Source organism: Sorex fumeus, unplaced genomic scaffold (assembly GCF_029834395.1).
Source record: "Sorex fumeus unplaced genomic scaffold, SorFum_2.1 ptg000073l, whole genome shotgun sequence".
NCBI lineage: Eukaryota > Metazoa > Chordata > Mammalia > Eulipotyphla > Soricidae > Sorex > Sorex fumeus.
In genome coordinates this window covers 19,940,551-19,966,728 of record NW_026606130.1, presented here as the reverse complement: position 1 = coordinate 19,966,728, position 26,178 = coordinate 19,940,551, and the positions used below count along the sequence as shown (strand labels likewise).

General features: G+C 40.0%; 1 protein-coding gene across 1 annotated transcript in view; it reads right to left on the bottom strand.

The window, feature by feature from the left end:
- The window catches only part of HUWE1 (HECT, UBA and WWE domain containing E3 ubiquitin protein ligase 1), a 154,223-nt gene that overhangs the window by 25,043 nt on the left and 103,002 nt on the right, over nt 1–26,178 (bottom strand). The window contains exons 41-59 of the mRNA XM_056130150.1: nt 25,521–25,677; nt 24,858–25,216; nt 22,478–22,673; nt 20,067–20,234; nt 18,088–18,233; nt 17,699–17,765; nt 14,393–14,607; nt 11,075–11,286; nt 10,493–10,675; nt 6,850–7,022; nt 6,368–6,516; nt 5,560–5,635; nt 4,659–4,757; nt 3,912–4,045; nt 3,556–3,724; nt 2,063–2,291; nt 1,139–1,317; nt 785–874; nt 441–595 (exon numbers count right to left, since the gene is read on the bottom strand). Of these exons, the coding sequence (XP_055986125.1) occupies nt 441–595; nt 785–874; nt 1,139–1,317; nt 2,063–2,291; nt 3,556–3,724; nt 3,912–4,045; nt 4,659–4,757; nt 5,560–5,635; nt 6,368–6,516; nt 6,850–7,022; nt 10,493–10,675; nt 11,075–11,286; nt 14,393–14,607; nt 17,699–17,765; nt 18,088–18,233; nt 20,067–20,234; nt 22,478–22,673; nt 24,858–25,216; nt 25,521–25,677 (3,156 nt within the window). The remainder of the gene's footprint in view (nt 1–440; nt 596–784; nt 875–1,138; nt 1,318–2,062; nt 2,292–3,555; nt 3,725–3,911; nt 4,046–4,658; nt 4,758–5,559; nt 5,636–6,367; nt 6,517–6,849; nt 7,023–10,492; nt 10,676–11,074; nt 11,287–14,392; nt 14,608–17,698; nt 17,766–18,087; nt 18,234–20,066; nt 20,235–22,477; nt 22,674–24,857; nt 25,217–25,520; nt 25,678–26,178) is intronic.

The following is a 26,178-nucleotide window of genomic DNA, read 5'->3' as shown; positions in this document are numbered from 1 at the left end:
AGGAACTTTGTCCAATCTGACACACTGAACTTGTTCAAATGATGAAACGGGTCACCTTGGTAACGTTACTCCCCACCCCCCACAAAATCTGGTATGAATTCACTGAAAGAAAAGGAGCTGAACTAAGAATTTTAGCTAAGGTATTTCAAGTCCAGGTACAGTCACTGAAGGAAAATATAGTGTTCTGGCGGGTCAGGAGCTATTCTGCTTTTAGCCCGCTTTCCCCAGTGAGATACTAGAGTAAAAAAATTCCTTCTGTATCTAAATAGTTTCTCCTAAAACCCATGTGAATGTATAGTGAATGTGGAATGTATCATTTCTCAAGTCCAATGCAAACATTCTAGGATTTTTAGTGATATTGTGTTACATTCAGGCCAAATCTGAATGAAAATTAAGGGAGACACAGCCAAAGATGAATCTTTACAGCCTGTGAGAATCACCTGTGCACTCTGGTCTCTGTTCTCCTTATCTTCTTTGCCTTTATCAGTTAATTTTGTTTCTTCCTCAGCCAGTTGTTTCCTGCGTTTTTCCCGCCTTTCTTCCAGCTCCTCATCTCTCAGAAACTCCAGGTGATTGACAATGGGCACTTTAACAACTAAATAAAAGCAAACATTGGAGACTGTTCTGGGAAGGTAAGAGAGGATGCCAGAGCCAGAGGCAGAGACTGTGGCCACAGAAAGTCAACTATCTATATGCACTAGTACCACATTCCTTGGTGGCCACAGAAAATCAGCTATCTGTATACACCAGTACCACGTTCCCTGATACCCAAGCTGCTACACACCTGAAACACAATCATGCATGCTTTCAGCATCAAGAACTTTGCATTCCTCTGTCCAGCGGGTCAGGGCTGTGGGGATGCTAGACAGGGTCCCTACAGGGGAATAAAAGAGAATGAGACTCTTGGTGCACCTTGTGCCTGTGGACCCCATTTCTCTAATAGCACCTAAGTGTCTATCATGAGGTTTGGCATATCACAGGCATTGAGATAGTTTTTGCTGCCCTTGGCTAAACCAAGTGGTTTTGGCTACTATTAAATGAAGTTTTTTAGACAGGGCAGATACTTTGTTGCTTTCCCTCAGCAGAAAAATTGTTGAATGTAACAAATTGTACCTTCCTTTTAACAACACAAACTTGCCTGCTTGGCTGGTAGCTGTGCTCTGATCGTGGAAAAAGTCATCCAGAAGTTCATCATCAGACCGGGCAATGATGTGGACGTCATCATTGCCCACCAGGAGGCGGGCTCGGCCCCGGCTTTGTAGGGGAAGACTGCTGCTCAGCTGAAGGATGTCAGCAGCAGCAGAGGGACCAAGCAACCTGTAGGGTGATGGTGGGGTGCCATGGTCACAGTAAATCCATAGCTGCTGCCTATGGATCTTATTTTTTAGAGATGCTCTAGGAAACATCAGTATCATATTGCATAGAAGTCTTAGTTACTTGTTTTGTTTTTGGGCCACACCCAGTGGTACTTAGGGCATACTCCTGCCTCTACACTTAGGGATCACTCCTAAGTGTTTGGCAGACTATGTGGGGTGCTGGGTATCAAACTTAGGTTGGTTATGTGCAAGGCAGGTGCCCTACCCACTATACTATTGCTCAGTCTCCAAGTCTTAGGTACTTTTAAATCAGTAGTTTGTAAATCTTTTGAGGGCTTATGTTTATGTTCCAAAGTTCTTGCCACCGTGTGTCACAGAATTAATGCAAGGCACTGTGTTAACACGTATGGCTCTTATGTATTCCCATAGTAGTCTGCATACTGACCACTATAACATCTACTCCTTTATTCCTAAACTTGCCTCTACCACTAAACTCTAAGCCCAAGAGTAGGAATCTGATTCTCCTTACATCTGAATTGTTTACTACTTGGTGAAGAAGATATTTAATGACTGCTAAATGGGGTACTTAAGCAAAACAACATGTTATACATTTGATATTCTCCCAAAGACTGTACATATATTTCAAAAACTGATGGGACAAGCATTATTTTTGTGACTGGAACATTTCCATGTTCCCACAAGTTAGGAGAACACTGAAAAGCCTAAGAAGCTACTTTGTAACTTACCTCTGCAGTATAAGAGGAGGGTTAGGCTGGCGATTCCCAGGGTAGTGAACATGAATGGTGTGGCCTGTATTGGCTGTCAGCTGCCTTAGAGTCCTCTGACTGCGCCCAATGCCCTGGGTCAGACGTGTTGTAGAGGAGCCACTGCCCAGTGTCAGAGAACTGTGATCTGCATGGCGCACCATCAATGGATGAGTGGTAGGGATATTTCCTGGGGAAGGGGGGATGTCTGCTGCAAGGACAATATGCATTATGGTCAATGCCCAAAAGAAAGTTATTTCATTGTTGTTTAAAAAGAACCATGACTCCTGGGCCTTACTTCCTCACACGGAAACCTGAGTTTTGTCCTTTCTCCCTCATTCCCACACCTTATCTTTATCATTACCATCTATTTACCTAGATGCTGACAACAGCCTTCTAAATAGAAACTTTTCCCAATCCATTCTCAACATTACAGCACAATGATGCTTCTAGGCCCCTCAGAAACATGCTGTCCCCTCTACTTCAAAGACTTCTTTTTCACTTGTTCTTTTGTTTATCTCCTCTGCTGCTACAAATTGGCTAAATAACTCTTCTTCTACGTCTTACCACACTACAATATAATTTGCCCACTTAACTCTCAAGGGAGAAGAACTGTTGCTGCAATAACCCCAGTACTTGGGACACAGTACGTACTCATCAAATGATTCTATCATTTACTAAATGAACAGAGACTCAACATAAGGGAGATTGATGGAAATTCACAAATATTCAGAAAGAATCACAGAATAGAAGGTATCTTGAAAATTCTGTAATCCAACCCACTATTTTTTTTATCTTTTTCAGCCCTTTTTATTTACAGGTGACAAACTGAGGCTCAAAGAGGTAAGAGACTACTTGGCCAAGACAACAGACCAGAACAATTCCACTGTTTTCTGTTATATTATGCTTGTAATTAGGAGGTCAAGATCTGCCTTCTCAAGACAGTGTGCCTTTAGGAATGCGACGCCAGAAGGAAACTGTCACGTTGATGGAGAGACAAGATTCACTCTCTCTCCTCCGAAAAGATGCATCCTTTGATGAACAGAGTGAATGTGCTCAAATCTACTCCCCAATGTCAAACTCAAAGGTGTCCATCCAAACTCTTAAGATCCAGAGTTATAGTCATAAGGATTATTGATTGCCCTGTCCCTGTAGCGTGCAACATTAGTGCCTGATGCAGTCAAACTTGGTCTCACTTTAAAAAAAATTCAAGCAAATCATCAAGTTGTCCAGGCTCTAAAAATGGCTGCCTGTTCATTGAGGTGGAGACAAGTGTAGCCTCTCACAATTCCTTCTTCTAAGTATATACTTATTGCGAAAGATGTATTCAGATATCCCTTGCCCCAGGAAGTCAGCATAGAAAAAGAAGTGCTGTCTGTATCAGATTGATAGATGCACTGGTTCACTGCTTGGCTTACCCTAGAGAAGGGTATAAGAATCAAGAGATAAAACCCAGCTGAGCCCCTGTATCTTACTAGCACTGGAGAACATGTTGTCAAACTCAATGATGAGATCATCCTCCCGGTCAAAGCGCTCAAATCGGACCAAGGGAGAAGCGTTCATATCAGGGTAATCCTCATCCAATTCCATTTCAGAGCCATCGTCGTCATCGTCTTCATCTCCCTCTTCACCTTCATCATCCTCCTTAAGGGGAAAATAGGAGATGGAGAATTGCTGGAGATAATGATTTTCTGAAGTCTCGTGTCATGGCCACATTTGCACATGAGGGAGGGAGGCGCTGAAGCTAGCAAACCAGACTGTTGGTTTTCTCCAGTTCTGTGTTCCTATGGAAGATTTTGTCTGAACCAACCCAAACAAAGTCCCCCCTCACCTGATCATCTTCCTCATCTTCCTCCTCCTCCTCCTCTTCATCCTGACTATCATCCTCATCCTCGTTACTGCCACTGCTGTCCTCTTCCTGAGTGTGCTCCTCCTCATCCTCAGGGTCCAGGATATTCATGGAATCTAAAACAAAGGGAGCACATTGGAGGACTATACTGAGTAGCTAGAAAACAGGCTACTGTGTAGCCAGCGGGTTGAGTGGGAAAGTGATGGGGTATCTGATTCTAGTAGAGGCAGAACCAGACTGGGGGTGGGGGGTGATATACAGACTTATTGAGTCAGCAGAGATTTCCTGAGAGTGCCAATCAATGCACCAACATGCTGAGCAGGGTGGCATGCTGAGCAGGGTGGCTGAATGTGGAGGCTGGCTGGCTATAGGGTGGTGCTTGAGGAGCCATGGTTTAGGAGTCGGCCAAGACTGTTGGTGCACCCCTTGCCTTTCTAGCCCTACTTTGCTACTGACTGTTTCCTGTTGGGAAGAGGGAATCTGAAGCGATGATAGCAGGTGGGTGAGAAGAAAGCGAACCAAGTAAGAAGTAACAAACTTTTGGGCAAGCAGTAGTAATGTTATTTGAAAAAGTGGCTGAGGATAAAGTGGATGGTGTATGTCAGCGCATGCAGACAGATGCTTCCTTATTCTGTGCATGTGGGCAGCTGCCTTGAGGAAAACCCTAGTGTAGTGTCTGTCAGACGTGCAGGGCAAGAAGGGAGGCCTTTCTGGCCTCGGCACTCTCACCTTCTCGGTTGGCCTGTAAGGTGGAAGCTTGGCTGAGGTTGGAAGGAGCTTCATCCATCAGCACGTCCTCTTGTGATTCATCCTCTCCACTTCTGCTCACTGAAGGTTACAGAGCAGAGCCTTCACTGAACAACAGAGGACTTCCCTTTCCAGATTGGGTGCGTCTAAAGTAGCTATGTACACCCAGTAGATATCCACTTTTTTTGATGAGGGAGAAGACCTGGGTTCTCTGCTGTTGACTAGCTAGGTGAGCTTGGCCAGTAACTTTACCTGTCTGAGTCTCAGTTTCCTCATCTGTAAAATGGGATTATCACATCTGTCCTGCCAATCCCACTACTTTTGAAAGCACACAGGATAACTGGTGTGAAAAACCACTGTAAAATTTAATGCATATCTACTTCCATTTAACCACTGATTTCCTTCATCAATAAAATAAAAGCAAGTAACACACCCCTGAGCCAGTTGATAGTAGGGTGCCTCTGCCATTTTCCCTGAAGTGTAAAAAGGGCCACCCTTAGGAAATGATCATTCTTTTTACACTGAGACTCAGAGGCGGAAAGCCCCTGGATTTCACTAAAGAACGAAAAGGAAAGCACTTTCTCACCCTACAGCCTCAACAGCCTCCTATAGGCCTCCATGAATAAACACCCTTCATGTACTTCATGTATCATCTGATGGCCACCCCTTATCCTCCCCCACTGGAAATACCTTAGACCCACCACAGGTCTGAAATGACTTTGTGAATTTCTTATCTGTAAGACTGTCAACATCAAGACAAGCAGCAATCTAGGCTGACTATGAGCCCTTAGGCAGAGCTGAGCAAGCAGATGATGAGAAAAAGGATCCTCCCAAGAGAGAATGAGGTAAAGGATGAGGCTATACTCAGTTCTGGGGCTCTCACCTATAATTGTACTGTTCCCAGATCCGCCATCCCTCTCAAGCAACTCATCTATCAGGTCCTCCAGCTCATTCTCAACCTGGAGAGAAATAGAACATATACATGGATGCACACAAGTCTATCATTGAGCTAGCACTGAAGCCATAATAAAAGCCAGCAAGGGAACATAAATTTCTTGGATAATGTATGACAGGGTGTTATATAAAGTACCAAACAGTGCTAAGAGCACAGAAACTACCATGTGCTGCCCATTTAAACTCAAGACCATCCTTCAAATGGGTCCACCCAGTTTTATGAAACCAGGTTAGTCTTCATATTGCCTAAGAATACATGCAGAGCTCTTTAAAGATAGCAGCTTTGAATTTTTGGCACCATTTCTTACCATTGCTACCAGCTCCAGAAATTATAGTGCTTCCTTCATGCTCTTTAGAAGTCTGTCATTTGAATGACCAGTGAGAGCTGGTGCTCTGTTGTTAGTGATGTTAAAGAGCTTCCATTAATGACCAAAGCCAAATTAATCAAAGACCATGGCCCCAAAGGGCTCAGGCAAGCTTTCTACATCAACGTTTCATCTGTGCCAAAGTTTTGTTTTTGAGATCTATTCCATTTCATAGTACATAGGATCCTGGCCTTACCCCCACCCCTTATGTAATAGAATTCAAACAGTTACCAAGCATCCAACATATCATCTGTGATACTCTGCAAAGCAGACAACATTGAGGCAAAGACCTAAAGTACTCACCCACCCACACCACTTGGGGGTTTGGTTCAGCGTCGCAATAGGTATATGCTGGTTGATCAGCCTCCCTACCTGCATCTCTTGTGAACTGAGCACCTCAGGCTGCCCAGCAATCACCACCGAGTCGGTTTCAGCCTCCCCATCCATGATATCCCCATCTGCCACCTCTGTCTGAGTGACATCATGATCCTCCTCCTGTACTTCCGCTTCCCCAGGCTCGCCTGAAACAATCAACCAACCAGCAAAATAATCACAGGGTGCCTATGTATAAAGAACCATGAGGAAAGCATGAAGACAATAGGTCCCTTCCCTGGGCAAGTTTATAAGTTCTCAGAGAATAAATGAATGGGTGACAAAGGAAAAGACAAGGCTACGTGTGAGGATAGCCAAATAAGGCTTTCTTTGCGGGGTAGTCCCACACCACTACAACGTCTCTGAAAGGCCATCAAGTTCCCAGGGAAACAGTCCCAAGCCAGAACAGTTCTGATGCCATGCCCATAAAATGACTATACCCACCCAGCCAAATCTCTAGTCCATTGGCTCTGATTCTCTACCTGGATCCTGCTGGTTGCTACTGGAGTCCTGAGAGGCTCCTTGGGCATCCTGCTCAGCTTTGCTCTTGTTAGAAGCACTCTTGCTGCCAAATAGACTACTAGGCTGGTTCACAATCCGAGAAAGTGTTTCCAAAGGCTTCAAAGCAGCATTTACTGTGTTGGCCATGTTGGGACTGAGATAAAGGAAGATACAGAGATGTATTGAACAGAGAAATCCATGATAAAAGGAACCAAAGCTTATCAGGGTAACAACTGGCCCCAGTGAGGGGACATTTTAAGTATAAGCTAAGCTCATGCTTAGGATTGGACATCTTGTGACAGAAGGTTCTCAAAAGCAAAAGGAATGAAACAATATGGCTTCATTAATTTTATACAGGCTAAACTTTAGATATTTGAAACAAAAAAGAATGAATCTGCAAACCAGAATATTTTATACAAAAGGAGGCAGAGAGAAGTCTTCATTTTAAATTAATACCAACAAACAGTAATAGAGAAAAATTTGTAAAAGTCACTTAGCAACCAGTAGCATAAGTGATCTCCAAAAAGATCAGTGAAGGTGAAAAAAATACATCTTAAACATATTTAGGCCAGCCTTATTCTTCTAGCCCGTGTTCTTTCCTAAACACACTCTCTCGCTTGCTTATCTCTACATTACACTGCTTGTTTATCTCCATTCTGGACAGTGGAGAAGCCTATATTTTCTTTTGAACACGTATTTTTCCCTCTTTGTCTATCTTTATAATCAAGTTTCATTCAATGAAAACTGCCTTGCTTCATTAAAAATTCAGGCCACAGGATATTTAATCGTCAAGAGATCAAAGCATCAGGGCTGGAGCAATAGCACAGTGGGTAGGGTGTTTGTCTTGCATGCGGCCGACCCGAGTCCGATTCCCAGCCAGGAGTAATTCCTGAGTGCATGAACCAGAATTAACCCCTGTGCATCGCCGGGTGTGACACAAAAAGCAAAAAGAGAGAGAGAGAGAGAGAGAGAGAGAGAGAGAGAGAGAGAGATCAAAGCATCAAATTCACAGATATTTAGCATTATCTCCCTTCAGATGGTGGTGTACTAAAAAGGGGAAAGTAGCCTATGTAGTATTCTTTTTCAAATTTAGTTTTTCTACCAAAAAACCCTGATACTAAATTACAAAACTAAATTAAGTTAAGAATATATGATAATCTAGAAAACTTTGGTCTAATGGATTCTTTAACAAAGTCAAATGTTATTAAAAAAAATGAAGTGACATGATAATCAAATACAATGCATGAGACTTCTTCAACCCTAATTAAAAACATTTTACTTTAGGCTATGTAGACATAAACAACTAGGATACTTACATGTGAAATATATTTACAGAGCATTATATTAAGTGTAAATTTCTTAGATGTGATTGATTATATTCTAGATAATACCATGATGGTTTGTTTTTAGAAAATATGTGATAAATGACATATTCACAGACTAAGCATCATCTATATATATTTAATTTTTATTAGTGAAATACCATGAGGTACGGTTGTAGACTTAGATGTTTTTGTGCGTGGGTTTCAGTTACACAATGATCTAGTACCCATTCCTCCACCCATTCTCCACCACCAATGATCCCAGTATCCCTCCCACCCCCCCACCCCCCATCCCATCCCGCCTCTGTGGCAGGGCATTCCCTTTTGTTCTCTCTTTCCTTTTGGGTGCTGAGGTTTGCAAAAGAGGCACTGAGTGGCAATCACGTTCGGTCTATAGTCTACTTTCAGCATATATCTCCCATTCTGGGAGGATCCTCCCAACACCCTTTACTTGGTGTTCCCCTCTCTATCTGAGCTAAGCATCATATATTATGTGAAATGAATTTAAAATATTTGGTACAAAAATAGGAAAACCAATGTTTCACCAAGAGGAGACATACAGTGCTATTTCCACTGTAGTGAGTTTAAAAAACATAAAAATATCAAGATACATTTAAAAAAATATATCAAGGACAAGAAAGTCAGACAGAGGCCTCATTGGCCAAAGGCATAAATATCTGAACATGACAATAGAAAGTATAATTATTCAAATAATAGTTACTGGTTTTAGAAAAAAATGAAAATTTGAAAATTTCTAAGTCCATCATGCTACTTTAAGAAACACATTTTCAGGCAGTGATTAACTTTACTCTGAAACTAATCTTGAGGTAAATGATTAAGTTATATTTTTTTTTGCTTTTTGGGTCACACCCAGTGATACTCAGGGGTTACTCCTGGCTTTGCCACTTAGGAATTACTCCTGGCAGTTCTTGGGGGATCATATGGGATGCCTTGTCGGTCATGTGCAAGACAAACGCCCTACTCACTGTACTACTGCTCCACCTCCAAGATTAAGTTATTAATTAAAAAAATGGTGAGTAGCTGGAGAGATAGGATGGGAGACATGACATCTGCCTTACAAGTGGCTGCCAACCTGGATTGAATAGCTACACCATATCCACTTCCTTGAGCATTGCCAGAGGTCATTCCTGATCACAGAGCCAAAAATAGCCCCTGAGCACCTGTGTCAGGTAGGGCAACAATTTTGGGGCTGGGGGAGGGTTGTGAGGACACTCAGTGCTACTCAGGTGACCATGTAGTACCAGGATCAAACAACAGCTACATACAAAGCAAGTGCCTTAACCCCTATACTACTTGTCTCGTGGCCCCTACCTTGCCTTTTTATTAGGAACTCTATTTCAGGGTGACCAAATTTGCCCATTTAAACTAGGGGTGCAATGCAGAAAAATGCCAACAAATAATGTAGGAGGAATGGCAGCAAATTGGAGGTTGCCACTGTTTAATACCCCACCTCCAATTTATTAATAAACCAGACAAGAATTATCAAAAGAATAAATCCATAAATTATATGGATGACAGTAATAACAGTATCAATGTACATGTTACTTTGTAGTAAGAAGGTAAAATATAACAGATATACCTTTTCAGAGGTGAATCTTTGGTTGTTAATAGATATATATCCACTTAATACAATATACTCCATACATCATCTTTTTAAATTTTGGGGCCATACCAAGTGGTACTCAGGGGGCATACAGGGTACTGGGAATGGAACTAAGGTCAGCTGTGTGCAAGGCAAGCACCATGCCTGCTGTATTATCTCTCCAGCTCCTTGATCTGTGCATCACTGCAAGTTATATCCTAGACAATAAACTTTTAAATTAAGCTATTGGCTTATATATCTGAAGAGGTTTACCTTATTCTTATGTTTACATACATATACACTTGCTAGGAAGCAAGTGGACGATATCTAGAAGGAGAGACATTTTGCAGGACAGCAGACCTGGTCACCCCAACAAGTTAGTGTTCCAAGAAACAGCAATAAATATTAAAATATGTAATCAGTGGTATCTTGGTTATAGAAATATGGTATCTGTTTTAGGTTTACTTATGTTTCTTATTATACACATAAAATCTTATGACAGATAATGCTAAGATTTAAACAAAGTGCTTTCTAGAAAATCCATAATATTCGTTCCCCATCTATACCCAACCTTTTATTACACCAGTAATTCACTACTCATGTGGTAATGATCCGTGAACACAGGGCAAATGAGCAAGTATGCAGCACGATTTAAATAGAGGACAAAAACCTGGGGTTAGAGTTTGAGAATAATTTTACCTGGACAGGTCCAGACTATGAGGCACTCTGGCCAGGTCATTAACCAGTCCTTTCTTCAGGAAAAGTCGAATGATGTTGTTCATGCCATTGTGTTGGGTCTTGGCTGTAGCACTGCTATAGAAGCTGGAGGTGGAGGGGCAGGATTCCATGATAGTACTGATGATACACATCACTGCCTGAAGCCTGAGAGAGAATTATGACATCTCTATGACATGAACATAGTCCATTCACAGGATACTAGTCATAACTCATATAAACCTATGCCTTTTTTGCTTTCTTCTGGTAAGAACATCTGAATTGTTAAGAACTCACATTCTTTTATTTAAACATAATATAAAATGATTTAAAAACATGCTCAAATTTCTTGACTGAAAAAATAAAAACATGCCCTTATTTTCTTAAAGTTCTGTTCCCATCTCCTTCAAATGTATTTTGGTACATAGACTATTTATTGTAAAGCACTGTAGGTATCTGAGAGGACCAGAGAATGTGCAGTGCCAATATGAACATATCTTTTATTCAACTCTCAAGTGAAGTAAGGTAAACTATCAGTGTGATCACTCAGTCAAGCTGGAATTTTACCTGGCATGTTTCTCTGTACTCTCAGCCATAGCCAGTGCCCGTCCCAGGGCTGCTTTTACTTCATTCACTAGGGCCACCTGGGCATCTGTGCCACTCCCTGCAGCAGCCAGGCTTGCGAGGAACAGGCGAGCCAGGGCAGGTGTGTCCTTATCTTCGGCATTTTGGGTATGTGGGAGAAGGTGATCCAGAACAAAAGCTAGCACACTGCAGTCCTGTAAAGTTATTATTCATGACATTTAATCATAAACACTTATGCCACCTTGTTCGTGGTAAATAAAACAAGACACATGCACAAAAAATTATCCTTGAAGTCACCCAGCCAGTCATTATCATGTTCACTGTATAATAAAAAAAATCAAAGGTTCAAAGGCACAGACCAACTGAATAGCAAATAGATTTTATTATGCTTCTAAATCCCATTTATTTCTCCTACAAGTTAGAACATCTTCACTTAGATATTTCTTGACATCTAAAACATTTTAATAAGATAGTTAATAGAACTATTCACTGAAAACTATAAAATTATAGTAGATTATAAATTAAGAAAAATGGAATATTTTCCCCATCTGACAGATGCTCCCTGAGCACCACTTGGAAGGCCCCTGAAACCAATCACACCCCCCACCCCTGCAGAACTCTTAAGAATTAAACATTTCCCAACAGTGAATAAAATACAAAGTTTAGCAGTTTCTTGAATAAAATTTTAAGCTGGTAAGGAGTGCAGGGTTACGATGCATGCATGTGCCCAGCCTAGTCTCATTCCCAGAACCAAAGGTCCTGGCAGTACTACATCTTCAGACCCTAGTACTAAATCACTGGTTTAGTTGACAGAGTATTATTGCCTGAAGTGGCTTGTGGGCCCCTAACAACCACTTGGAAAGCACAAAAGAAAAAGAAGTGTAAGTAATGTTAAGTAACAGTGAAAGCTAGGAAAAAAAGCATTGCAATTGGGTAAGTGTGACCAAGTAGACAGTAGAAAGTATATGGTTTTGTAATCAGAGATGGATAAGCAACAAGAACACAATTAACAATCATGTAGTGTCAGGTGAGAACTATCAATAGTATTTGTAAAACGTCTGAATACACAGTCTACAGATGGATACTAGACAGTAAATTTTTTAATGTCTAATTAAAAAAACCTGTTATATAAATTCTAACTATAACTGTCACAAGCAAGCGAAAGCCTGAATTAAATGTCTAACATTATACACTCCACAATTATATAGGGAGCTTAACAGAAAAACCAGAAAAAAAAGACCAGAATGGATACTCAAAAAAGGGAATAGATGAGTAGGCAATGAAGACTATTTTTTAAAAATTTAAGTTAAATTCTTAATTTTAACCATAATTCAAGACCACTAAAATGGTTAAAATAACGTCCAATGGAGACGTTACTGGGCCCGCTTGAGCAAAATAAAAAAGTTTTTTTTAAAAAGGACCAAATAAATGTTGTCAAGAAGGTGAAACAATACAAACTCCCATATGCTGTGCTAGTGGTACACAGATACAACACATTCTGGGAAACTGAGTTCAAAAAACCAGTTATTCTATGCATGGGCATTTACCACCCAACAGAAAAGCTTATACGTGCTCACCAAGCAATATGAGCATGAAGGCACCACTTTGCAATACTTATAAATGGAAAATACCTTATTGCATATAAAAATGTTGTGGTACACTCAAAATTCCAAACATCAATGAAAATAAACCATTAACTATATGAACCACAGCTACTATGAATCATTCAAGCATGTTAAGCAAAAGATGCTAGACAAATGGGAATACATATTGTAAGCTTCCATTGACATAAAGTGCAAAACCAATCTGGCAATCGAACTAATACCTTATGGAAGCACAAAGGGGTGGTAGGGAGAACAGTTTTTGTGAGTTCCATAGTATTTAATTTAGCCCATGAAAAATAAATTGGAATACTTGTAGTTTAAAAACTCGAAGTCAGAAGAGACTTCATATATTCTGTCTGAAGTATTATCTCTGGTATTTTCAGAACTTTTATGCACACTAACCACGAAATTACCACTTTTTCTCCCTTACAACGATGCTCCACTTTATGAACCTCCCCACCCCAATAACCACTTTTAATAAATATGTAAACATGAGGGAAGGAGAAATAATACCGCAGGTAGGATCTTTGCCTTAGATACTGCTGATTGGGGTTTGACCCTCAGCATCAAATATAGTCCCTGGAACATAGCCAGGAGTGATCTCTGAGAACAGAGGAAGGAGTAAAGACTAAGCAATGCTGAGTTTGGCCCCAAACAATACCATCAGATATGGAAACACGGTATCATTTCCCAGTACCATAAAAATCTAACCCAGTGATAATTCCTATCAGGACATGTAAAATACTACTTCGTTCTTTCCCACAGTGCTTTGTTGTCCCCTAAACACCTTTATCACATAGAAAAATCTCATATTCAATTTTCTGTTCAAACCATTTCCACTTCTTCTTTTTTTATTTTTTGCTTTTTGGGTCACACCTGGCGATGCACAGGGGTAGTTACTTCTGGCTCATGCACTCAGAATTTACTCCTGGAGGTGCACAGTGGACCATATGGGATCTGGAAATTGAACCCAGGTCGGCCTGTGCAAGGCAAACGCCCTACCCGCTGTGCTACTGCTCCAGCCCCCAAACTATTTCAACTTCTAACATAACAGGGATTTAAAGCGGGGGGGGGGGGGGGGGGGGAGCCAGGAAAAATTTTTGAGGGGCTGGAGCAATAGTACAAGAGGTAGGGCATTTGCCTTGCATGCCACTGATTCCCAGCATCCTATTTGGTCTCCCAAGCACCGCCAGGAGTAATTCCTGAGTGCAAAGCCAGGAGTAACCCTTGTGCATTGCCGGGTATGATCCAAAAAGAAAAAAAAACTGAATCCTTGATTTCCTCTTTGCCTTCCAAATTCAATTCTTGAGTTCTTGTTAATTTCCGACCTTTAAACATCTGTTCAACTCACCCCTCTTACCCCACCCCCTCTCAAAATTCATCATGCTCCTGTATTACCTAGATTACTATATCAGATTCCTAACTGGTTTCTCTGATTCCAATCTTGTCTTTTACACTCTCCACACTGCAGCCCAAGTGATTTTCTACAAAACAAATTAACACATTGCATCAACTCACTCCCTGCAGTGAGTCTGGTAGCTCCATGTCATGGGAAATTTCTTTTAATGTGTCTTATGAGACCCCTGCCTCTCATCACTGGTTCAGCACACACAAGTTCTTAGGAAAAGTGACTGACACACAGCAGGTATCCACATGATGACAGTATAAAATCTTAAGCAGAATTTGGAAATATTACCTCTTTGATCAGCTCAGACTGGCCCACAGTGTAGCTGTAGTTGGCAATCAAGGTAGCAATACCAACATAGGATCTCACCAACTCTGCCAGTAGACGAAGAATAGTAGAGGTGGGCATTAAAGGTTTGCTGCCCTTGCCTTTCTGCTTGCCTTCCTCAGATGCCCGGTCCCCTTCTTTATCTTTCTTTCCATCACGAGCCTCATCTGGAGTTGAAGCTGTTGAGAAAGCCAAAAAAATGATTCAATCCCAAAATATGAAATTGGCAGTTATGCCTTAGGTGGGAAAGAATGTTACTGCTGGCTTTGGGCCAGTGGTACAAATACAATGCCTCTCTCATACTATACTAGAAAGATACTTAGCTAAAAGAACCTGTCTCTAAGAACTGATCTGCAGGGATATAGTATAGCAAAAGCAGGAAATCTATATACTGAACTGTTAATTTTAGTTACATCATTCCCTTCATATTCGATATGCCAAGCACAGTAACAACAAGTCTCACAATGTTACTGGGCCTGCTCGAGCAAATTGATGAACAACGGGAGGACAGTGACAGTGACATTTCCTTCATCTAAAATTTAACTTTAAGCCCCATAAATACCTTACAAGGGGTTGGGAATTAGTTCAATGAGCTGAGTGCATGCTTCCCACGTGGAAGGCTCAAATTTTATCCCAGGCACCACAGGTTTCCTTAAGTACCGATAATTAACTCTCAGGGGAGAGAACCCTGAACAACTAGTTAGGACAAGGCCCCAGCAATGTCAGGTGTGGTCCCCCAAACAAAAAAGGATAAATACTATGGCTGATTCTCAAAATTAGTATCCTCTCTTATACATAATTACCTATCTAGTATAACTCAAACACTTATTTTCTCTATAAATGATTTTCTGACTCATTCAGGCATACTTAGATATTATTGTATCACGTGTGCAGTAAACCAGTGATTTCCAACTACCAGTGGTTTTCATAGGTTCTGGTCTGCAATTATGAAATAGTTGAACCATACCTTCTCTTAAATGCCTCCATTCCAGTAGTTATAATTGCTCTAGATCTCCCCCATGGAATAAAATCCTATAGGTTCAGGGATTGCATTAGATTTTAGTATATACTATAATATGCTTCGTAATAGGCACTCCTCATATTGATGATCAACTAATTTTTGACAAAGGAACCTGATATATAAAGTGGAATAAAGAAAGCCTCTTCAACAAATGGTGCTGGGAAAATTGTTAACCATATGTAAAAAGTAAAGCTGGATCCATCTCTCACACTTTACACAGAAGTCAATTAAAAGTGGATTAGAAAACTTAGATCAGACTTTGGGATCAGACTAGAACCCATAAAATACACTGAGGAAAATATAGGCAGAGCACTCCAAGATTTTTGGACTGTGAAGGAATTTTCAATAGCAATAGACATAAAAACAAACAAACACACACACCCAACCAAATGGGAGAAAATAGTCGCATCAGATAAAAGATTAATATCCAAGGGGTTAGGGCAATAGCACATAGGGTTTGTCTTGCATGTGACCCGGGTTCGATTCCCAGCATCCCTGAGCACCGACAGGAGTAATTCCTGAGTGCAGAGCCAGGAGTAACCCCTGTGTATCGCCAGGTGTGACCCAAAAAGGAAAAAAAAGGATTAATATCCAAGATAAAGAACTTTTAAAAATCAACTGCAAAAAGTCAAAAACCACTCTGAAAAATTCAGTTTACAAAACAAACAGATATTATTGGATGGGAAACAGGCACATGGAAAAAGTATTGTTCACTATCACTTATAATCAGGGAAATCCAAATCAAGACAATATCATGTCATACCATGAGAATGGCACACATCCCCCAAAACCATGAACATGTTGTGTGGGGATGTGATGAAAAAGAAACTCCCATCCACTGCCGGTAGGAATATTATCTGGTTTAACATCTACAGAAAACAGTATGGAGGTGTCTTAGTTAAGGAAGAATAGAGCTGCCATATGATCTAGCAATTCCACTTTTTGGTATTTACCCAAGATACAAAAACATCCATTCAGAAAGAACACATGCACACCATTATTCATTACTGCTTTTAGTATGGGCTGGAGCGATAGCACAGTGGTAGGGTGTTTGCCTTGCACGCAGCCAGCCCAGCCGAGCCAGGTTCGATTCCTCCACCACTCTCAGGAGAGCTGGGCAAGCTACTGAGAGTATCTCGCCCGCACGGCAAAGCCTGGCAAGCTACCTGTGACGTATTCAATATGCCAAACACAGTGACAACAAGTCTCAAAATGGAGACGTTACTGGGCCCGCTCGAGCAAACCAATGAACAATGGGAGGACAGCTATTAGTATAATAAAGAGGATAAGGAATCAACCCAAGTGTCCAACGATAGATGAGTGGATAATTAAGGTATGCCATACATGTATAACGGAATACCATGTAGCTGTAAGGAATGATGAAATTATACAATTCCCCACAATTTGGAGAGATGGAATGCTGCATAATCTCACATGTGGTGCATAGGACAACAGGAAAAGAGAATATAAGACATCAAAGGAGGAAGGATACTTATATTACCCTGGGCCCTAGATTACAGAGACGAGAAGGACAGGGAAGGAAAAAGTAATCAACTGGAGAAGTAAGAAGAGGACAAGAGATAATTGGGATAGTGGTCAGGGACCTCAGGATCATCAATGTTGTTGAGGTGTGATATGTGTATGTCTAAATTATAGAGCCAAGAACACTGTAAACATGAGATTCAAACTACAGTAAATAAAGTTTAAAATGTGCCAGTCAGACTGAGGGTGGGGGACACTGGAGGGAAGTTAACACTAGTTTGGTATTAAAACGTAATGCCTAAAACACTATTTTTGGGGGGTTTGGGTCACACACAGAGATGCTCAGGAGTTATTCTTGATTCTGCACTCAGGAGTTAATCCTGGCAGTGCTAGGGGGACACTATGGGATGCTAGGAATGGAACCTGGGTTGGCTGAGTGCAAGGCAAACGTCCTACCCACTTTACTATTGCTCCAGCCCCTGAAACACTATTATGAACTATGTAAATCAATGTGTCTTAATGAAAAAATCTAAAAATTTTAAAAAGAACAGCAGAATGAAAGAATAAATCCTAACAATTTACTGAATTAAGCTACAGTTCCATTAACTTTTGCTTAAGTATTTAGACACAGAACATAACTTTGAGAAAGATTACTTACACAAGTAAATATGACAATTACACCTAAATTCCTTCATTCCTTGCCCAGATCACCCAAAGTGTCTTCAAGTTGTTCATTTAAGAGATATGAAGAGAGAAAATATCATTACCTTCTACTTGAGATGTCACAGATGCAGAATTCTCGGTGGAGGTACCATCTGCAGCAAAGACCTGACTCTATGGAAAAAGAAACATGTGAGTCATATTGATTTCATAGACAAGAGTAACCCCAAAGCACAATGCATTCCAGAGATCTAGCTGCACATGCTAAAGTCATTTTCAATATACTATTTTAACTATCTTTACTCCCTGTATATGAAAATGTATGGGTAAGCCATCAGATAAATAAAAGTAACAGGGAGACGGGAAAAATGACAATTCTGGAAACATCCTAATTAGATTTTAATTTTTAGGCAATAGATACAACCTCAACATTGAGTCAACTGATTTCCCTGGCATAATTCTGAATACTAAGAAAATAGGAATGGAATTGACTTACATTAATGGAAAAACCAGTCTGTGCATCAAAATCACTGCCTTGACGAGTGAGTGACCGATACTGCTGGTATACATCGTCACCCATGTCTTGCAGGAGCTGGCCAACTTCCTGGGTCATACCCCCAGGCTTAGAATCAGACTTTTCTGCTGGAAAAACAAAACAAAGCCAACAATTTTAAAGTATGAAATGCTGATGCCCTTCTGGTAGCTAGGTCAATTTCAATTTAAGTTGCTACAATGATTTATTTAGTAATACTGCTAAATAAAGCTCATGAGCAAATGCAGCATATTATAATTCCAATAAATTTCTTTATGACTATCAGTAAATGTTTCATCATTTAAGACATTTTTGGCTTTGGATGGGTACTTGATCACTGTATAATTGAAAGCCAAGCACAAAAATTTGTAAGTCTACAACTGTACCTCATGGTGTTTCACTATTAAAAAAAAAACTTTGGCTTTTAGGCTGTATCAGTGGTGCAAGGACTTACTCCTTGTGGGGTTCTAGGAACTGAAGAAGGATTGGCTGTGAATAAGACAAGTGCTCCACTCATGGTACTATATCTCTCTTGCCCCAAATGTTTTATCTTTATGCATATTTTATATACTTATATACCCAGGACTGTGTAAAAGTTTCTGAGGCAGTAAGGAGTTAGTTACATGTGGAAAAAGAAATTCCAGTATAACAAAAAAAATGCTGAAATAAAGCTTTAAGCATGCGATCACAGGCTTTTTACCTTATGCTTCTCAATTTCCTCAGCTGTCATTATTAAGCTTAAAAAAACCACACTTGGCATTAAAGCCTTCTACAGCTGGAGATCAATAAATGGATGCCACAGTTTTGTTTTCGTTTTTGAGCCACACTTGGCTGTGCTCAGGATCACTCTTGGTGGTGATCAGATGATCATCGGTGCTGGCTTCATGTAAGACAAGTATCTTAACCCTGGTACCATCTCCTTGACCTAATAGGTGATAGAGTTTCTTAAAAGTGCTTCCTACGAAGTTTAGGAAGATTTGTGGAGGGCGTGGAGGCTAAAATTCTATGGTTATAAAGTACCTCTGTATAGATCAGAGTGGATAAAAAGCATGGAAAACATAGATTTTCTTGACTTAACTAGAATTTTGGGATCCATGAAACTCATGCATGACTCTCCCAGAACTTAATTACCTTTAGTTACTAGGTAGGTAAAAAGGTAGACTGGCATGGTAGTCTTTTTTTGGGGGCGGTGGGTGGGCCACATCTGGCAATGCTCAGGGGTTAATTCCTGGCTCTAGATTCAGGAATCGCTCTTGGCAGTGCTTGGGGGGAAATATGGGATGCCTGGGATCAAGCCCATGTATAAGCCAAATGCCTTACTCACTGTAATATTGTTCTAGCCCTTGGCATGGCAGTCTCAAAGGTCAGGAAGGTCACACCTTCAAATATTGTTCTATTTTTCTAACTATTTTAATAAGATAATTTTGTTCCTCAGTGTTAAAAAATTCCAGTTCCTGTCTTCACTGGTTGAAACGATACAAATTACCTCTGCCCCCTCCTGCAGTAAGGGCATAGGGTATTGTTCCTGATGGTAGAAAAACCAAGCAGTGCTGGGGATCAAGTACGGGGCTTCCAAATGCAAAGGAACGAATTCAAATCCTGTGAGCCAACTCCTAGGCTCTTAATTTTCTTCCTTTTACCTTTGTTCATTCTTCCCTCTTCTGAGAGTACTTTCACTTGACTATGTCAATCTCATTCTTATCAACATTTCAGAAATCACTTGTTCTAAGACTATTTCCTACAGATCTTACCCCCCAACAAATTAGATGCTTCTCCCTAGGAATCACAACTACCAAGTACTCTGATATGTTATACTGTGTGGTTGTTTCTTCAGAAGTGTATTGCAATTCTTGAGTCCAAAAGTTTGACATGTGGTGAATGCTCATTAAACCACAAATTGGTAGAAAAGATCCAGGCAAAGCGCATGAGATAGGCCAGCATACCTTCTTCTGGAGCATGATATGCAGCCAGGGCATTCAGCATATCATAGATCACTTCCTTGATAGTATCAGGAATGATAGGCAGAGGTGAGGGCTTTAAAGGGGTTGTCTTCACCAGCTGTACAGCATTAGGACCTTTAATTCTAAGATTCTCAAATTCATCATCTGAAGCTAAGTCAAAGTAAGAGAAAAGTCAGTCAACAGTGAATAGATATCCACAGTTCGTTAATGAATAAAAACTCAGAAGGGAGCTTTGGACATGAAGTCCTAACAGAAAATATGGCTTTTACAGTTCCCAAATCCTACAGTATTTAATACAGCAGTGCCAAATAGTAAAGTCAGTACAATGTTTGGAATTGGGGACGATTTCATTTTGTAATGCAGTCATATGATTACAAAATCATTACACAGGATCATAGCCAAATTACTTGAACAAATCTCAATTTGATAATTCTTGATATCTGAAGATTAAATGAGAACATACATGAGAAATACACAGCCAAAGGCAGACAAAAAGCTATGGCTCCTAAATCCATTTATAACCCATCCCAACACCATAGTTTTACAAAGAAGATGAAAGGTTGGTACCATAAACAGTGAAATTCTTTTCTCATCTACAGCTACCATCTTTCTACTCCTAAATATGTTTGACTTCCCATAATGAAGGCTCTTTTTCACACAAGAACACCAAAGAAATTTAACACAGGTCTGATTATATCATTTAATTTAGGCTGTACTCAAACTTCCCAGATGCCCATTATTTGGATCCAGAATGCAATCAAAGTTGTTAGCAGTTACCAATCTATAGTCCACCTTTACATAGGAGATCCTTTCATGCCTTTCTTTCATGAAAAGTTCCTTTTCTGTGTTCTGTTCTTGGGCTATGCCTAGTGTCATACACAGGGGCTATTCCTGGCTTGCTGCTTTAGGCTCACCTCTCAAAAAGGGCCAAGTGATGCTAGAGATAGAACCTGGACCTCTTCCATGGAAGCATGCACAACAGCTCATTGAGCTCTTTCTGGACCCACAAATATTTTTGAAGAAACTAGGTCAGCTGTAGTATTGAATGTTTCACTATTTCTTTTATGACAAGAACACATGGATGATATGGTATATTTCCTATTGAAATATGAGTCACATCCACGTGTCTCACATTTCAAACTCTAAAGCATTCAATGCATTAGAGATGGCCAACAAACATGAATAGTGCTCATGATTAGGGAAATGAAAATCAAAACAACAATGAGATATAATTTCACACTGGTTAGAATGGCACATATCCAAAAGTTTGGAAACAGCCAGCATTGGCGGAGTAGTGGTGAGAAAGCAACCCTCATTAATTAATGTTGTTTGATTAAGTCTATATAGAAATAAATAAGGAAATCTACCGAAAAATCAGATATAGAACTACCATACAATCCAGTGATAAACCTCCCACCATTTTTTGACGATACTACTTCTTGGCATCTATCTCCAAAACACAAGTCATTTGAATATATGTACACATATATTCATAAACACACTTAGTAAAATAGCCAAGATATGGAAAGAACTCAAATGCCAAGTAAAGATCAACGGATCAAGAAATTGTAAAAACACAATGAAATACTATATAGCTCTAAGAAAGAACAAAATCATGCAATTAAGTTTGTGGCAACATGGCCGGAACTAGATGTATGGTGCTCAGTCAGTCTGAAGGAAAGCGACAGATACAGAATGGACTCTCATATGTAAGACTTAAAGATACACAGGAAGATAGTAACAAAGGTCCAAAGGCACCATAATGAGAGAACTGGTCAATAAATTGAGTTGAGGGGACTGGAAAAGAGGAGGGGTAGAGAGAGGAGAGGGTACAATGATGATGGGTGTGGTGTTAAAATTATGTGCATGAGAACCAATTATTAATAGCACTGTAAACCACTGCATCTCAACAACAAAAAACATAAATTCACTTTATTAAAGCCCTATACTGCACTAAGACACACTATGACTTTGTTTCCATTGTGAACGGAATAGATAACTCCCAATATAGTTCAGAGAGCTATATGGCACCAGGGATTTAAGTGAGCTTTTTCTCAAATGCAATTGCCTAGCTTAAACTTTGATATAGAGGAACCCATTCTAAGGAGGGATTAGCTCAAACACAATGTCAGCTAGCTACAAGATAAAAGGCCAAGCTAACAGGAGCTCCTTAATAGCAAAGAAAAGACATGGAATGAATCCTCAGTATTTCTGGTGGTTTTACCACAGGCTAAGAAACAGAGAAGCTACTAAAGTACCTCTGAATTAACCCACAGTATTAACCAGCCAAAGTCCCAGTGATTTTCCAAGTTAGAGTTCTCATAAAATAAATTATTTGGAGTCATATAAGATTATAGATTTCAATGGTTCAAAGGTCAGAAGGAGAAACGCACCAGTTCCTGAGCCTCTAGGGGCTGGAAGGGCAATGCGAATACAGCAGTTGGCTACTTCTGTGAAAATGTCTGGATTGCGGCATGCAGCTGGCCCAAGGACACGAAGGATGTAGTTGATCTCTCGAGAGCCAAGACTGCCAGACACAACACCAGAGGTAGTGCTTCCAGCTCCACTTGTAGCTGCTGAGCGAACAACCTAATAAAGGGAGAAACACTGATGTTATTACAGACCAATTTCTGAAACTATAATTAAAGAATTGCCAAGGATTAAAATACTATCCAATCTCTGCCACAAGACAACAGATGACAACTCTTGATTTTGAAGAGAAAGGTAAACTTGGTTTAAAATCTCATTCCTTACTTATCAGTTCACAATACATGGCTTATTAAGAAGAAAATGGTAGTGGGGGTGGTAGGAGGGATGCTGGAATTATTGGTGGCAGAAAATGGGCATTAGTGGAGGGATGGGTACTGGATCATTGTATGACTGAAATGCAAGCATGACAGTTTATAAGTCTATAACTGTACCTCACGGTGATCCACTAATAAATATTTTTTAAAAAGATGAAAATGGTACAGAATTAGGAAAAACAGCATATGATCTGTATAAAAATGGGAACCTTGTATCACAGGTCCATCTAGATTATTGTTCTTACATTGAAGTATCATTATCATTATTACTCAGTTTCAATTTTTAATCACTGTTCAAATTCTAAAAATATCCAGTAATGCCGTGTACTTAGTGTAAGTATTAAATTTATGAAGTTTTTCTTTATGCCCCCAAGCCAGGCTAGTTATTAAATAAGTCACAGGAGATACCAATCTACACATTGGTTGTTTTGATAACTCATGGTTTAAATACTGTTATGCTTTTCTGCCTCATAAAATGACTCACTACTCATCAAAAATACAGAAACGTGTAAAGAAAAGAATTCCAGGCTGGAGAGACAGTACAGTGGGTAGGGTGTTTGTCTTGAATCTAGCTGACCCAGGTTCAAACTTCAGCATCCCATAGTTTTCTGAGCCTAATAGAAGTGATATCTGAATGCAGAGTTAGGAGTAACCCCTGAGTACAGATGTGGCCCAATCCCCTACCCCCAATAATAAAGAAAATATCAAGGAGCCACAGAGCTAGTACAAGGGTACAAGGTTTAAAAGGTGCTTGCCTTGCATGTAGCCAACCCTGATTTAATTTTTCACAAAACATAACCCATATGGACCCTGAGCACTGCGAGGAATATTTTCTAAGCAGGGCCAGGATTAAACTCTCAGTACAACCTGGTATAAACCTCCCCCACAAACACCTTCCTCAAAAATTTTATCGTATTTTTCACTATTATCAACTATATTCACAAAAAAAATTTTGGGATCAGAATATTTTTCTTACCAAATCAGTTATGTTCCTTATTTACATGTTGCTTTTCAGGCTGCATTATAAAATTATTATCATTTCTATCAAAAAGTATATTAAAATGTGCCATAACTGACTCATCCAGTACTCTGCAGGTCCTTACCTCATTAGTTTCTTTGTATTATAAGCAATGTCACAGTGAATACTTTTGTGTACCTTGCCTGGCATATTTGAATTAATAGACTAATCTCAGCCACAGAACTTCTAGGTTAAAGGTATCTTTATCTGACAATACCAAATTGTCCTCCAATGCACTAATTTTCACTCCTACCAAAAAAACAAAACAAAACAAAAAAAAACCCAAAACATGGCTATCCCTGGCGTTCCACAAGAATACCTGCAGGGGATATTAACAAGCATTTACATTTGGCCAACTTGATACATTAAAACTGTCACTGATCTTCCTTTGCCCCACATACCCCCAATCCTTTAAGCCCAAACTTTTCTTTGTACGAGAACCTGCAATTTTACTACCATTTAAAAGCTGTATATAAATTATTAATTAGTTGTGTTTTGGGACCTCACTCTCAATGCTCAGGGGACAATATGAGATGCCAGGGATCGAACCTGCATCAGCTAAGAGCAGGGCAAGCACCCTATCCACTGGGCCATCTCTACAGCCCCAATGGTGGTAACGTGCTGTATGAAACCCTATCAGCAACAGTACTCTAAATCACACTGCAAAAAATAGACTCAGAGATGAATGTGAAGATGTACTCTGAACAGGACATGAATCTAATAGAAACCATTCAAGGTCCTGATTGATTTCTGGATGACAAAACCATTGCTATAAAGTAATACATTAAAAGCTATTACTAAGTACATACACGGTAGAAAATAACAGCTAGTTGTCCAACAAAGAACTAGAAGTCTTCTGGTCTGAGACCAAGAACAACAAAGGTATGATATAAAGCTATCATACCAAGAACAACAAAGGTATGATATAAAGCTGACACCGAAAAGACTCACCTTTTCCATGGTATGACGAAGGGTACAGGGATCCTCAATGATGTGTCTTAGGAGAAGGGTGACCAGGGGAGTAAACCCATTGAAACCTGAGCTCTGGGTCAAATTCAAGATCATGCGGGTACTTTTCAGCTCTGCAAACATCATGGCATATTTGTGGTCTCGGGTGAGCCTCAGGCAGAGACGCAGTGTGGCATGTAAAGTGTCTGGGTCCACAGGGACTCCTAGCATGCTCACACATGCTCGGATTAAAACAGTCACCATATCTTCTGTCAGGCCCTGGATTAGGATCTCCCCAACTTTAGTTTCTTCTAGGCTTGCTTCCTTTTCAGTATTTGTACTCTCTAGAACCAAGGGGTTATCTACAAATGGCAAAGAGTTGAGACAATTTAACTGGATGTTTTCTCCCCCATATCTCTCCCTCTAAAGTAACAAGAACTTGAGTCATGTTATGAGAAACATGTTGAACAATTCTTAGACTAAAAAAGACATATAAAAAGGACAGTGTATATGTATGTATATATATATGCATTAAATTAAAAAAATCACTCATGACATTATCAGTCAGAGCCATTAAGGCATAATACCTTTATGTAAAACACTTCTTATAAAATTAAAACTACTTTACTGTTTTACTATTAAAGTGGTATGATTTTAAGTATATACCGTTGGATTTTTCTTTATGCTTGATATCCATTTCTTTGCTTTCTTCCAGTGTCTTTTCTAGTTCTTGACCACTGCCATTTTTAGAGTTTTTATTGAGCCGTGGTACCCTCAGGAGAGTTAGCATCACTGGGCGCCGATTTCCGGTTTCCTCATTAACCTAGGAATTCAAGCAGATAAAAACATCTCTAACAAAAAAAAGAAGAAAAGGAAAGGGAATGAAATTTCCAAGGCAAAATGCAGTAATAGGAAGGAACCCTGGCAATTTATTTATTTGCTTTTTTGGGGGTCATACCCGGCAATGCACAGGGGTTATTCCTGGCTCTGCACTCGGGAATTATTCCTGGCGATGCTTGGGGGACCATATGGGATGCTGAGAATCGAACCCAGGTCGGCCGCATGCAAGGCAAATGCCCTACCCGCTGTGCTATTACTCTAGCCCCAAGCCTGGCAATTTAATCTAACTTATCATTTATAGAGAAAAAGCAGAAGATCCCCAGAAATAAAGGTAGCATGCAAAACTCCCTATTAAAGAATTAAAAACTTTCCAAACCAGCAGTTGCAATCCCCTAACCATTGTCCAATAGTTACCAGATCATTTAAAATAATTTCTTAGGGGCCAGAGCAATAGTATAGCGGGAACCATATATGACTTGTAGGC